This window comes from Callorhinus ursinus, unplaced genomic scaffold, assembly GCF_003265705.2.
Source record: "Callorhinus ursinus isolate GAN/ISIS: 27379988/994484 unplaced genomic scaffold, GSC_fseal_2.0 scaffold4, whole genome shotgun sequence".
NCBI lineage: Eukaryota > Metazoa > Chordata > Mammalia > Carnivora > Otariidae > Callorhinus > Callorhinus ursinus.
The window spans coordinates 88,677,554-88,693,173 of record NW_027397066.1 but is presented as its reverse complement, the minus strand read 5'-3'; the positions used below and the strand labels follow the sequence as shown (position 1 = coordinate 88,693,173).

Sequence of the window (15,620 nt, the reverse complement as noted above, 5' to 3'; positions counted from 1 at the left end):
TATAGTTATTTGAAAATACCGCCCTAATCCAGGCCATTTACTATACATATGAATTGAATATGTACTGTGTCTATGCCCTATTATAATTATTTTTAGGGGAAATTAGGAAGAAAAATAGAAAATTAGGGCACTATAAATGGGACTTAAAATTGTGAATCTGTGCTGAAGGTGATTTCGAGATGTATTTAAGATTGCATGAGTATTCGTGTTATTGTGTCTGTTTTAGGAAACAGGGTCCAAATTTGCCAGATATGTCTTTGAAATTACCTTCCATTTTCTCAGGTTCAAACTTATCTTTCTGCCGCTATCCTTGATGATGTTAGGCCTGTGCCATGGGGGCTAAGCGTCTTCACCTAATATCATGAATGTTTAATTACATGGTGGAATTGACAGGAAGGAAGATTTATCATGAACACCACCAGAAGTGGGTTCTAGGTGTGGTGGTTGCTAGCAGAATGCCTCCGTAAGTGGGCTTGGCTTGAATGGGCATCTGTGGCCACAGGCCTAGCACGTCATTACCCTAGTGTGTATGTGGGAGGCCACTTCCATTGTCAGTACTGATAGTAGAGTAGGAAGCAGTAGAGACAAAGGTCACAAAGAGATAAGAACTTTCTCTCTCGCTCTCGCTCTCGGTTTCTAGGTATAGATGGTAAAGAGAGCGAGAAGGAGGCACCTTTGTCTCTTTGTTGCCTGCCTGCCTTTTGTACTGTTGTGTCCCATTCCTGCCTGTGTTCACAGTCTAGTCCGTAACGTGACCGTGTGCCCATCTTCTTCCAGGGTAAGAAGAAGAAGAGGAAGAGAGAGAAACTCCAGGAATCGACATCAGGTAGGCACCATATGACTTCCCAGTCAGTTCTCCTGCTTATGACAAACACCTCTTAAAGTAGTCTGCGTCTTCTGCACCCTGCTTTATTCTGCACCTGTAACCTGTGATTTTCTAAACTCTGCTTTCCTTCCTGAGAGTCTTTAAAAATGTTTAAAAGGCCTTTCTTTTAAATGTGACTATGTGAAGGTATGTCTGAACGCTCCTTTCCCAAACCCTGTCCCCCGGAATCCTGGTTGTTAACTGTGGTGGGTTTTGTCTTGTTTTTGCTTTCATTGTCTACATCGTCTCTAACACTTCTGCTGTGCTTCTGTCTGCACAGCTCCTCACAATAACAATTTCTGTTCTGATTTTATAATATGCTACCTTATGTGTGTCCTTGAGAATCTTTTCTGTGGCTTGGGTTTTCTGAAAATAGAAAACATGACAATAGGGTTTATCTTTCCTGGATGTTAATTCAAGGCATCAACCAGTGAGGTTCTATTTATTTCCCCTTTTTCTTTCATTGAAAGTAAGGCCACTACTTGTACTGCACAAATAAAAATGGCTGGTATAAGAACCATAAAAAGTAAAGCAAACAAGTCCACAGGATGTTGTAGCTACTACGTATTTGGAATGTACAAAAACCTCTTCAATAAAAATTTGTTAAAGACACAATTTTCTGCAGGTACAGGTCCAAGAATGACAGCTGCCTACATCTGAAACATGGTAAGAACGACTCTCTGGTCCTACTGCTGACATTAGTTATAAACAGAGGCAACTTGCTTGTGAATCTTCTTGCTCATGCTGATGCATTCAACACTGCTCCTTTAAAGAGGAAACTCCACCAAAATCAAATTAGTGCTTTAAAAAAAAATCTGATGGTTTTTATACCGGCTATGTTTTTGCAATATAGTATGCGTTTCTCTCTTCTTTCCTTCCTTCTCCTTTTGCCCCTTTCCCCTAACTCTGCTCAGCCATTCCTTACTGACCTGCTGAAGAAACAAAGGACAAAACCAGCAAGCCCTCTTACTCTGCAAGCCTAGGGCTGCGCACGAGGCACATGAGACGTGTTCCAGCCCAGGACGTGGAAGTTTTTGCTCCGTAGAGACTACTTCTCAGTGGAGATGATATGTAGATACTTAAAAGTAATATATTTCTAGTGAGAAAGAGGAGCTTTACGTACTTTTTTCTATTATTTAAAAATACGGCATGGGGACTTAATAACTGTGTTCTGCTATCAGGCTCTTGTCTTTATCGGTAACCATTGCTAGATCCCAGTCAAGCATTTATAGGTGATGTTTAGTTGTTGTTGTTGTTGTTTTACTGTAGTGATCGTATTTTTAACCAATTGGCCACCAGCCCTGGTGTGAACCTGGCTTTGTAAGTTGACTTAGTTTTGCTGAGCTTTGGATTCACAGCTCATTGACATCTTTCCCAGCAATGACCTGTTCCCAAAGGAGCTACCTTTGATTCTGTTCCCTCTCCAGCAGCCCACATCCAGATCCCCTCAGGCCTCTCCTTGTGGCCTGTGTCGCTTGAGTCTCTCCTCTCATCATAGCCAGAGCCCCCACTCAGATGCTCAAACTTTCTGTCTGGATTATTGGACCAGCCTTTGGGTAATTTTCCCACCTCCAGCTTCTTTTCTGCCAGTTGATCCTCCATGTCGCTCCCAGAGGGATTTGCTAAAACACAAATCGATTGTGCCACCTCCCAACTTAAAAACAGTTGGTGCTTTTTGTTGTCTGGAAAATAAAATGCAAACCACTTAGTGTGGATCTGTCTACCTGTACCCTCTCCCGGGCAATCCCTTCAGTCTCTCTTGCTCGCCTCCATCCTAGCCCTTATGAGTCCTGTGCTCAGTCCAAAAAAGATTATTAGCAGTTCCCCACACATCATGGCCGCCGCACATGCCATCCCTGTGCTTGCAAAGCCCATTTCCTCTGCCGAGGAAGGAAGGGATAGGTCTGCAGTGTTTCTCAGGAGAGAGCAGTAGCCTGCAGATGATTTGGTTCTTGGCTAGAACCAGATGACCCCCGCTTAATCTTTTAGAACTTCATTTTGGTGCTGAAATCTCAATGGACTTTCCCAGAGAAGCCTGTAGACATTTTGGTACCAGATACAAATTTTCAATCAGCTGTTTGCCTGTGCAGTGTACTTGAGCTTTTCACTCTTGCTTTCCTCAACTGTGAAACGGGAGTGACACCCACCACTGACGGTTGTTCATGTATGTTATATGCCTTCCTTCTTCCCTCCATCCCTCACTGAGACCTAACCCAGTTGCCCTCTCCTCTGTGAAACTTTCCTGATCTTTACCTGAGATTCCCTGGGTTCTTCAAAATGCCATCGTTATAGTTTTATGATACCAAAACTCTTCTAAACTGAGTGGCAGCCTTCTCTCTGACTGAAGAGGACCCTCCCTTCATATAGATGACCAGACAGGATAGCTGGACACTGGTATCATAGATGGTATCCATGTTTAATTCAATTTAGTGGCTATTAATGGAGGACCTCTTCTGAGCTGGCCTCCTGGCTGGGTCACTAGGAGCACAGAGGGGACAGTCACAGGCCCTGCGTCGTAGTGGAGGTAATTCTAGTAGAAAGTATGTACACATGCTTTTGTACTTGATTTTTGCATTCTTTTTTTTTTTTTCCAAGAATGTTGTCCTTTTAATTACTGAACACTTAGGTATGGATAGCAGCCATTCCATACTGTGCCTCTCGGTGGAAAACCCTCACAAGTGCAGTGTGCTAAGGACCAACATTCACTGATTTACTCCGTCTTCTGTTTGCTCCAAAATCTTTAACGCTATTTGTGTTAAAAATCATGCAGAAACCTAAAAATCATGCAGAAACAGGTTTCTACACTTCAGAGTTTGGTATTTGGTTCTGTGTCCTTAATGATCAACATTGTATAGTATTTTAGACTAGAAGATTAGGTGAAGTCTATTTTTGTCCTATAATGTATCTCAGACATTTTTTTATGTCACAGTTGTCATTGTGCTTTCTTGTCACTTATGTATTTTTTTCTAAAAGTTAAGGTGTTCCTTCTACCCTCTCCCAGAAAGACAAAGTGCCTGGCCCTGTGCACCCTGCCCCCTGCCCCCGGTCCCACTCTCAACAGCTGCTCCAGTTGGTTGGTGTCCTTCACTTTATCAGAGTCTGTAGTGTTTCTCTTGCTGTCGTCGCTGGGCTGATCCTGCAGCCTTTGAAGTCACTGACCTCCTTTCAGAGAGCAGCCATTTGATAAGAACTGCAGAGAGGAGCTCCTGATTTGCATTCATAAAAATTTCAGTAAATTAGGAATGATACTGTTCCTGCCATCTCCCCTCCCCTTTGTCTTGGGAATTCAGAAACTTCTGTACATATGGTAGTTGACTTGTTTAGTCAATGTCCAGCACTCACTGAGCACCTAACAGATGCCAGACAGCATCGTGAAACCTGGAAATACAGTGCTGAGTGAGGCAAAGAAAGTCCCTGCTCTCGGAGTGTTTACATGGCTGAGGGCGGTTATTACATAAACAGGGCAGGATGAGTGCCGTCATAAAAATAAAACAGGGACTGACTTGGGGGTCTGCTTTAGGTGGGGTGCTCAGGAAGGGCCCTTGTGAGAGGGTGTGATACTTGGTACTGGCTGGTTATCCCTGAAAAACGGAGAGTATTCTGTGTATGGTTCTGGAACAGAGCAGTGGCAGAGAAACGAAAGACGTGGGGAGCCGAGCATTGCTCTGTGGAAAGCGCTTCGACTGGAAACAGGGCCACCCAGGCTCTCAGATACCGCCCCCCCCCCAGCCCTCCCCAGCCACTCATGGCCTGCGGTACGTCCTGGAAAGCCTGTAGACCTCAGGTTCCTCGTGCCAGTGAAAGCGCTGGGGTCCTCTCGGCCCAGCTTTGGGTCTGCTTAGCTCTTCGGTGGTCTGCACTGCCTCCCAGTGTTGTCAAAGAGACTCGGGTGTCTTGTATTTACTGACTTGTAGTCCTTGTTCTGTGAGTGGCTCTGTAGAACTACCAAAGCTCCGGTATGATCTGGAAAATGACATGTAGATAGCATGGCTGTTTTTCAGTTCTGTCTAGATCACCTCCTGCCTCCCCTTTTCCCCCTAGCACAGGCGCGCCTCAGAAGCACTGTCTCTAGTTCGGGGATTGGAGTCTCCACCGACGTGAACATATGGTTCCTTGTTTGCCAAACTACAGCCACACTAGTGCTGGTTTCACCTTAGAAACAAGCCGGCCCCAGATAAAAATGTTTGATTAGAGCTGATCCTGCCAACAACGGGGACTGGTTTCAGTTCTGGAGGGAAGTTGCTAAGTATTAGCTAAATCCCTCCCGATCTCCTCCTCCGTAAGGTAGAGTTAATGGAACCTCATGCCCAGGAGGGGAGGATACCGTGACTCCAACACGAAGAGACTTGTGAGAGGGTTTACTTCTCTGTGTACACCATGAAACGGAGCACCATCTCGGGGTCCTAAAAGTCAAGTCCTGTTACATTAGCTCTTTGAGCTCAGATGGCCACGCATGTAGCACAAAAGCTAGAGAATTCTCATTCCTCTGAACTAGTGTAGGACTAGTCACCATAAGGAAAATACCCCCACTTAATAAGGAAAGGCTGTCCTCAGTGAACAAAAAGCCCTCTAAAAACTTGTATTTCTGCTCCTTAAAAGATACATGTGTCATCTAATGCTCTCATTTTTTTGGTGGGAAATAACATTGCAGGTGCCTCATGCAGCCCAACGTAGAAACCAGCCTGTTCACAGTTCCTCATACACCCAGGAGTGTTCCCGCCTTTCCATGTTTCTATTTCCGTGCTTTATAAACATAACCCACTCTGGTGAAACCCGGTTGAAACAAATGAGCATTAACCTAGTCTCAGCACTCTGCAACAACTTTTGGATAATCAGAAATGGGCTCCATAAAAGACATTCTTTCAGGTTAGAGGTTAGAGATTCCGAAGCTGGGCAGTCTTTCAAGAAAGCCAAATTCAGGGCGCCTGGGTGGCTCAGTTGGTTAAGCGACTGCCTTCGGCTCAGGTCATGATCCTGGAGTCCCGGGATCGAGTCCCACATCGGGCTCCCTGCTCAGCAGGGAGTCTGCTTCTCCCTCTGACCCTCTTCCCTCTCGTGCTCTCTCTCTCTCTCATTCTCTCTCTCTCAAATAAATAAATAAAATCTTTAAAAAAAAAAAAAAAGAAAGAAAGCCAAATTCATCCTTAGCTTTTAGGACTAACTTGTCACATGTCGGAATGCTGGAAGCCCAGGGCCCTGGGGAATGATCTGCACACATTTTCTGTGTCCACCTGGAAGGCCACTGTTGTAAATGCTAATCATTTCTTTATCCGTTTTTCAAACATCCGTGAGGACCACTTGCAGGTCAGGAACTGAACTGCACTAGGTAGTGGGGGTACTTGCTAAACGGACTCTGTCCATGGACTCTTCCTGGAGGAGCTTTCAATTTAAGAAGATAAAGACATAAAAATAGGTAATTATAAAATAATACATTTTATGCTATAAACAGAAAGGGACGCATTATGTTAAAATAGAATAAGAAGTATCTAAATCAGAGTGAGATCAAGGAAGGCTTCCTGGAGTAAGTAACACTTGAGCTGTCTAGTCATGTGGGGAATTCTTGGGTTTGATAGAACAGTGATCGAGTTGCTGGGAGTTTCCAGTGTTTGAGTACAAGTTTATTTGGAATATGTAACCTCTCAAAAGTTTGTCAGAAGTCCAAGATCATCATCAAATACTGAACTTCCCTTTCTTCCTGACTTAATCAAGATTCGTAAGGTGTTAAAGAAGCAAAGAATTAGAATTTTTGAAAAGCTGAAGAGAATTTTCACTCCCAAGTTTACTAACTTAAAAACATAACTGGCTTATTAGTATTTACTTTAACAAAACAAATACAAAAATCCCATCTTAAAATTACATAGACTGAAAAGATATTTTTATGATATCTCAACATAGTTCTTTTGATTGTATAACATTGAGCTAGTTTAAAAGAAAGAATGAGCTATCTAAAATACAAACTTTGGTTATACACACAGGCACCCACATACAAACATACTTGCAAAAACAGGTTTTTGACTTTGGTGTAAACTCTACCTTGTCTACTTGATAAACTGAGAAAAATGTGTTTTTTTACTTCAGGCTTTATTTCCCTGGGGCCAAGAGGTGTGTGGGAGAGGTAATTTCTAGTGCAGTATAGAATGCAATAGTTAATTGTGCAGTGCTTGGACTTACATCTTCTAAAAAACTATGTCTAACTTTCCATTAGAGGGTGATGTTGGGGAGCCTGATGAGCTATTAACTAAGGGCTGGGGGCCTGGGGCCCCTGAGGATTATGCAGCCTCCCTACAGAGCTTCAGAGTGGGGCTGGAGCCACTTTCAGGACTGGCCATGGGACTGAGACCTGAGGAAGGTCTTCCAGAACCCGTGCCCTCTTGGAGTCAGGGAGCAGTCTGCGTTCAGTGGTCACATTGAGAAAAACGTTTCATACAGTTTTTGATGCTCACCCTGGTGAGTTTGCCACTTCTGCTTCATCTTTGCTCTGAATTCTGTGCCCCAAGAGCGGATGTAGTCATTAGGCGTCAATAAGCCTCAGGTATTTGCTTCTGGTTGACCCGTCAGTTAGAAAGCAAAGCCAGGCTCTTACAAAATAATAAGGTCAGAAACAAGAATCTTAGCCTTGTCCAAAATCTCAAAGTAAAAATTAAGGCTTTGAAAATGGGAAAGTGAAAAAAATGACATCCTGCTTTCCATTTTTCATCTTTTTTGCCAAGCAGCCACTGATGTTGACATTTGTCTTGTCAGGGTCGGCAGGTTGCTCTCCTAGGAGATGGGAGATCTTGGTGGCCTGGAGAGGCTCCCGCACGGCACCTTCTCTGTCTGAGGCAGTGGCCTTCTCGTGACTTCCTTCCTTGTATGTTTGTCCACAGATTCCTGCTAAACTTGTCACAGATCCGTAGAAACCTTGTAGAGGATTCACAGGGCAATGACACTTGATTACAATGTCTCTTACCAGGAACTCCATAGTAAGAACGTTCAGGAAGGAAAATCCAGACATCTGGCAGGAAGGGCAGGCTTGGGCACATTGTCCTGAAGAGAGAGATGGCTGCATAATGACACTGTGTGGCTAGACTAAGTGGTGTGTGGAATGCAGGTTTTAAAATTCTGACCATTATCCAGGACACTTTACGCTGACTCATATGACAGGAGCCTTTGATGGCAAGAAGAGACAGCCCATGTTGGAGTAAGGAGAATGGGGAAGTCCATTTTAAGGATGCAGGAGCATCTTACGGGAGCCAAAGACAACAGTGCACATGGCCCAAGGAGAGGACTGGAAGATGGCCTGTTCTTACATCTGTCCCCCAAGATTGCTTCCTCCTCCCTTCTGTAGATGAACTTTCTCAGTTCTTTGGTCCACATGTCCAGAACTCTCAAGCTTACACATTTTTAGTGTCAGTGTCCCAAAGACGTGATTCAAATTCCAGGGAAGGGACTCCGGTCAGCCCAGCATGAGTCACACTTCGGCCTTAGCCCATAATCAGCTGTGGCCACAGGGGATGGTCACACTGTACAGAATCGCCATTGGGGCACATCGCACTCACTGTGGGTGTTGGAGTTGGGACAGTCAAGAGCAGAGCTAGGAAGCAACCCAACAGGTGTCTGCTTCCGCTCACCAGGAAGCAGCTGGCTGGAGTCTGCTAGGTCAGACGGGTTAAGTGTCTCTAGCCAGCTGTGCCTTAGCGAAGACACAGGCAAAAGCTTTTAAAATCTCTCCTGTGCTGCAATGTCCCTTCTGTCAATTCCTTTCCCCTCTTTAATGATCAGAAGAACTAGAATTGTGTTTAAGTCAGCTTGGGAAACTGAAACAGGGAACCGGACCCTTGGCTACCAAGGTTGATCACGTGCCATTAACAAATAATAGGAGCCGGGGAGGCTCATTTACACCCTCTTGAGACATGTAATATTTAGTATTATTCATGAAAGAGCATAAAATTGAATTAAGATCAATGCACTTAAGAACAGTTTATAGAATAAAATTATTTTGGACAAATTTGGTTTAAAAAGAATGTTTTTCTCAATGAGCCATCTGGAACTGTTGAGGAAATGAGCCCTTCTGGATAATGGTTTCCCAGAGAACTCTAGGTTTACTTCTTTAAGTATGAAAACAAGTAATTTGTTTAACTCTTGAGTGCAACCTCTATCTCTTTCAACAGAGTACATGGAAATTAAGTATTTCTTAATACTTCATGCTGTTACTCTACAGAGCATATAGTATATGCTAACAAGGGATGGGGGCTGTTTGCCACTATTAAATGACCGCAAGTAATGTAGGATTTTAAGAAATCTGCTCTTTATAATTTTTGTGTCTTCCTTAGTTGTCAGGGACTCTGACCCTCCCCTAAAGTAATGTTTCTCTGGTTTGTTGTGTAGATTCAGGAAGCTTATTTGAACAATTTGTGAGTTAAAAGTAAATGGGCTCTGAGTTGGTATATGGAGGGTGCTCTTGTAAGGAAGGGTAAAATGTGCTGGTTTGGTGCATGAATTTCTTGATAGCACTGTGATAGCTTGAGACAGCTGTCTTCTTTAGAACTGAGGCTGCCAGCTAACTGAGATCCAGATGAGTGAGGTGATCCTGCTTAAAACCATCCGTAAGCTTTGTTCTTTTTGGCAGAATGAGTGGAAAATGAGAGCATTTCAGTGGGACAGTGCTGCACACCTTTGTGCTTACGTTTTAATTCATACTAACCTGAAACTTTCTAAAATTTTAGGTATGTTCTTCGAGAATATAACAAACTTTTGCTGCCCTTTTGGGATTACTTTTCTCAATTATTGGGTTGCTGGAGATACTGTTTCATAAGAGATATTTTATATTTCATAAGAGGGATTTTGCAGAATTCTCTACTGGTCTTAACTTTCTACCAGAAGTTCTATAAATAGCATGAATCTTACTGACTACCTCAAACACGTTGAGGTTGGAGCAGCAGAGATAGAATGGACATTTCTGGACCACATGCTGTGTCCGGCGTGCTCCAAGAGATGCCTCTGCTTGGGGTACCTCGTGCCGCTCTTGGGGCAGCCCTGGGCAGGGGAGACCTCTGGCCTGTAGGACAGATGAGAAAACATTGGGAACTTGTCCAGGGCTACGTGGCTGCTATGCAGCAGAGTCGGGTTCGAGCCTGGGTCAGTCTGTCTGTCTGTACCTCCCAGTCTCCATCTGCTGCAGTAACCTTCATTTCATGATGCCCTTCAAATGCCAGATACTTGCCCACTCACCACGCACATGATCTCCTTTTTTCCCCTCAACACACTTTATGAAAGGTGGGAACTTATTATTTCCGTTTTGCAGATAAGGAAACTGGGGTTTGGTAGATTCAAGTAATTTGCCCAAGAGGACCTGGTAGTATGCTGGAGCCCGTGTTCAGACCAGCCCAGGGCTGTCCTCGGAGCTCTGCTCTGAGTCCACAACACACTGTGCCTCCCCACGCCCCCTGTGCGGAGACACCTAGACACACGCACACAGGTGTTTAACGGGGGCTTCAGGTCTAGAAGGTGAAGTTAGCATCTTTGGTGTGGGAAAACGCACAGAGAAATGTGAATTAGATAAAGAATTTGGAGATGGATGGATAAGGTGGGTCTACATAGTTATTGTCTTCCTCAAGCACTTCAATTTATAGAACTAAGATGAAGTTTTGAGGCTCTCTTACTCCACCCTTTCTTCGAGAATATTTCTGTATTGTTTCCAGAAGTAGCAAGGCTCTGGTGGACCTGCCCTGGGAGGCGTAGCTCACTGATGTGATCTATGTGCCCACAGAGGAGGCACAAAGGGAAACCGGTCACAGCAGCTAGAGACCAGAAATCCCCCTAGAGCAAGTCAGTAACGGTTCCGGGCCTGCCTCAGAGTCACCTCAAAATTGCAAAGTCTGCTTTCACGGAGAACTCCCTTTGAAGAACCCAGGGGAGGCAACCGCATGGATTCATGCCTCCGTCTGTAGAACCCGGATCCAAGCACGGGGCCAAAGACCCATCCCTTGCACCGATCCCTTCCTCCAACCCCTTCCTCCAGGTTCCGGGAACCGGCCTGCTTCAGAGCTTCCAGCCAGCAGACTGACTGGTCTCCTCGGGCTGACCTCAACTACAGAAAGGGGGCTCGGTGCCAGCCTTCCCCGCCATGCATGATCGTTCCCCTTTCCAAAACCCGGGCATGCTCACTTACGAGCAGTTGGCTTTTGTGGGTTATACTTTCCATCTTAGAGGAGATTTAAATTTCAGAGTTAACTTCTTATGCCTTTTGTTCTCTTTAGTATCCTGCCTTCTAGCAGAGCATCTTAGGGTGGGCAGTGGGTCGTGGTGTAGACCACCTCTGCAGTGCTGTGGACTGGGGATGGAGGGATGGTTGGAAGGTAGGCAGGAGAGAAGAAAGTGAATGACAGTTTAGCTCCAGGATATGGTGCAGAAGACATATGGTTAGTGCTCAAAAGCGAATCCTGCCACCCACAGGTTGGGTGACGTTAGGCCCGTTGTTTAACCTCACACCGCCCCCAAGTTCCTTATGTGTAAACAGGCAGGAATTCAGGGAGCTGTTGTGGTGATGGGACACTGTGCGCACAGGGTGCGTGCCCCAGTGCCTGGCGCGGCCGTGCTCAGCAGCCGTTGTTTTTCTTCCTTCTCCCTCACCGGCTTGCAGACAAGGTCACCTCCAGGTCACAGGGAAAGTCATGAGGCTGTGACCCCCGTGGAGGCAGGGGGCATGGATATGCTCTAGGGGCCGCCTCGGGCCGATCATGTAACGACCACAGGCCTCCGTGTTCTCTGCTATGCCAGGGCCAGTCAAGCTAGGCCGTGCTGGCACCCCCCGCTCTAGCCATCTGCACCTCTCCTTCGTAGACACGACCTTGTGCAACAGCAGAGGTCACACCCTGCAGTACCAGGCCTCTGTCAGTTTGCCCCTGGGCCAGGCAGCTGGCAGGAGGTGTGTGGCGTGCTGCTCGAAGGCAGTTTTGGCAATTAAAATCTGCCTCGGTTCACCTCTTGCAAAACTTATCTCTGATATTCTCTCCTCAAATTTCATGTAATAACTAGAAACATTTTAAAGTTCTTGCTCGTTACTAGTAACATTTGGGAGAGGGAGGAAAGAAGGATCCATAATTCCAGCCCACCTTTTTGGGGTCCTCAGCATTTCTGAACAAGGAAATGATATTACCTGATACAGGGAGGGGAGCAGGGGGTCTTCCCCTGTTCCTGCAAGCCAGCTCTGCTGCCCCCAGCTTGGCCCCGACAGCTTGAGCGGACTCTGCTCTCCTCCACCTCAGCCTTCCCAAAGGGCTTGTTTCCTTGGCCCCTCCTGCGGGGAGACAGCCTGAGGCAGGGGGCTGGGCTCTGGACCCCAAGGACGGGGCTGGTGAAGCACGCAGCTTCCAATAGCGTCTTACATTGGAGCTTACAGAGAAGGAATCTCCCTCCTGCCCTTCCTGCACTACTTTTGCATCAAGGCCTAGACCTTCCTAATGCTTCGGAGTGTTTATCTCCCAGAAACAGATCCACTCGTGAAGTCGTCTTCAGCTTCCCCTCGACTACTTGGGCTCTTCATATGTGACTCGGCCCATTTGAGTTCCAGGGTCCATTTGGTTGGTGGAATATTTTTGTCAAGATTGGAATTTGACCCAAGAGAACTTCACAGGTTTCAGCTGGCTGGTGGGGGCAGATGGCAGAGGAGGGTGTCTTATGCCGCCTCCAAACCCACTGTACCACTGGCCCACGCAGTGACTCTGGGCAGAGGGAGCCCAAGCCTTAACATCTGTGAGCTGGGCCTTGCTGCACCGCCTTTGAAGCGGAGCAGTAATTGTGGGCTTTGATTGCACCGACTTCACTGGTGGGTCGGGCTGCGCTAGGGCTCGCCTGGCCCGGCCCAGCCACAGCCCCCCAGTGAAGCCTTAGATGTGGGAAGGCTCTAGTCTCCGGAGCCTCATGCCTGTGGTTTCTTGAAAAGAATCTTGATTTGACCTGTTTTATATCTATAAAGCAACTCTGTAAGGCTCCCATTTCTCCCATTTGAAGGTAAGACTTGGTCTGCCCTGATGGTCCTGTATTTTAAAGAAGCAACCACGTCTGGTCTGTTTTGTTTGATAGCAAGACAAATTCTTGGCCACTTTAAGACTAGTTATGCCATTGGGAGGATTTGTAAAAAGGACACTGAAATAATGCAATAACAGTGGGAAGATGGGAGGCTGTAAAAAGAAATGGCTTTATTAGGAGATGGTAAGATTCTTTCCAGGGAAGCACATGGTATCCGTGTAGTAAATGGCTACTCTGGACAGCCCAGTTTGTTCTAGTAGTCTTGTGACTGTGCTCAGCTCAAGAAAGTGGGGGGAAGGCCAGGACGGCTTGGGGAGCCAGAAGTGCGCGGTGCTGCCCCAGAAGGCGCTGGCCTGCTAGAGCATGGGGGCCACGGTCCTCCGCTCACGACTGGAGGGTCAGCCCACAGCTGGGGCAGGGCTGCATCCCAGCAGAGGGACATTCTGTCTCCTTCAGCGAGCAGCCCGTTCTGATCACAGCACTTGTCTCCAGCTGCTGGGAGCTCCTAGCCCAGGCCTGCAAGGCCATTCCTCGTCTGGAAGAGCAGCCTGAACCAAACCTTTGAAAATCTGTGCTGCAAAAGTACATGTAAATAGGGATCTGCGGGGTGCCTTCCCCACGGGTCCAGGCTTTGCTCCTTTGTCTTTGGAAAGGTAGGGTCCTTCTTGGCTCTTTGATTCTCCTGTGTGAAGGCTCTGTACCCTGCTGAAATTTCAGACAGCACAGTGCTGTAGCAGGTGTTTGCCTGCTAACCAGGGAAAGGTTAGTTTGACAGGAGAATGGGAACTGAATGGACATTGCAGGCCTCCTCAGTCGACAGCATTCTGTGGCTGATTTGCTCCTGTTTTGTTTTTGTCAGTAGCAGCCTACGTGCATAGATCATTTCTTCACGGTTCCCATCATTCCTCTTGAGGGACAGTGTTGATAGTAGTTGCATTAATGATAAGAGCAGCTACCAGGTCGCTAGAGTGCACACGGCCCTAATACTGCTCAGCACGCACCATGCACTTTTCTCAGCACCCGAGGTATGAAATGCAGTCCTCGTCGCTGTGCGCACGTGTACGTGTACATGGAAGCAATAAGATTTATTCTCTAACGTAGTCCGAAGATTTGGGGCTACCGTAGGGCTAACCGTTTTAGCCATCACCAAATCGATAAAGTGGACTATTAACTGCAGAGATCTTAAGACACATGCTGCATGCCATAGAGGCTAAAGGACTGTGACAAATGCACATTAACAACATTTCATTTGTTCCTTCTTGAGGTGGAAAACGAAGCTCATTCCCAACGTGCAAGTCCAAGGCAGCGACCCCGGGACCTCTTCTGGAGATGGAAGCTTGTTGAAAACCCAGACTGTCTCCAGGGCTTGCCCAGTCGACCCCAATGGAGAATTGACACCACCTTCACCCTGAGGTCAATGCTAGAGACGCTGATCCATAAAGACAATCACTGCCAAACCCCCTTTCATCTACTGCAAGAGCCAAGTTCCAAAATAAAGCATAAAAGGTTTCCTAAATGAGAAATACAAAGCCCCTGAGATTGCTAGCAGGCCGAGCAGCTGCCCTTCCTCCTCTCCACGTGCACTTCCCAGAGCGTCTTGCGTCCATACCTGTAACCCTTTGGCAAGGACAGTAACTTGGCTACATTCGCCTGCCAGGAGCGACTGGAGCCGGCAGCACATCCATCATCAGCATCCCGGTGGGGGACTTTGTGGAAGAGTTCCCACTTTGTTTCGGTCTTCATTTTTTTTTTTTTCCTCCTTTCTCCGAAAGCTTTTATTTAACAGTGCAAAAGGATCAATCTTGTGTTTGCTTTTTTTTTAAACTTGAATTTTTTTTTAATTTTCACTTTTTAGTTTTAACTTTCTTGTATATTTTGCTAGCTATGAGCTTTTGAGTAAAATTCAAAGATCTGGAAAAGTTTGAAATAAAAAATGAAAAGAAGCTGCCCTTTTTTGAGCGGTATCTTGTCAGACAAGTGGCTTCTCTGTGAATTACTTGTAACAAATAGTGGCCTCTCTGTCTTGGTAAGGTGTTGGATAGAGCTAAATAAATGGGACAGCCAGACCCACCCTCTTGGGAGCAGTTGGCCATCCTATTTCATTTTATTTTTCTTCTGATCTCCTTTGTTTAATGGTAAACCTTAACCGATACTTTCAGCAGGCCGGTTTGCAGTGAATTTTCATTTCTTTCCTTTTCACCCCTTTATTGTAAAAAGCCCAGCACTTGAATTGTTATTACTTTAAATGTTCTGTATTTGTATCTGTTTTTATTAGCCAATTAGTGGGATTTTATGCCAGTTGTTAAAATGAGCATTGATGTACCCATCTTTTTTTTTAAATAACAAGGCACAGCCTTTGCCCCAAACTGCCATCTAACGTTTGTCATTCCAGTTTGAGTTAACGTGCTGAGCATTTTTTAAAAGAAGCTTTGTAATAAAACATTTTAAAACAGCGTGTCCTTTCTTTAAAGAGTGACATTCCCGATACCCCTGAGCTGGCAGTGGCCCGAGCTGGCTTGTCCACATCGGAGGGGTGCTGCCACCTGCGGTAGAAGGGTGCCTTCCCCGGTCTCCAGGACATGCAGTCCTCAAAGGTGTAGACATACACAGGGGCCAGTGGGAAGAAGACGGTCACCAGGATTCAGATAGGGCCGATTCTCTTTCTCCCCAAACACCGCAGACCAGCCTCATGGGCTCCAGCCGTCAGCCAAGTGTGCAGGCCATTTTCCATCCTCTGAGCTCGTCC

The 15,620-nt window shown here is 46.1% G+C and overlaps 1 protein-coding gene across 8 annotated transcripts in view; it reads left to right on the top strand.

The window, feature by feature from the left end:
• Positions 1-15,326, top strand: part of LEF1 (lymphoid enhancer binding factor 1) — a 119,145-nt gene extending 103,819 nt beyond the window's left edge. For 4 of the 8 annotated variants that reach the window (XM_073892094.1, XM_025873691.2, XM_025873689.2 and 1 more), the window contains 3 exons: positions 778-826; positions 1,491-1,531; positions 14,139-15,326. In XM_073892094.1, coding sequence (XP_073748195.1) covers positions 778-826; positions 1,491-1,525 — 84 coding nt within the window. In that variant the 3' untranslated portion in view covers positions 1,526-1,531; positions 14,139-15,326. The remainder of the gene's footprint in view (positions 1-777; positions 827-1,490; positions 1,532-14,138) is intronic. The other 4 variants (XM_073892093.1, XM_025873690.2, XM_025873688.2 and 1 more) reach the window with 1 other exon arrangement.
• The last annotated feature ends 294 nt before the right edge of the window (positions 15,327-15,620 follow it).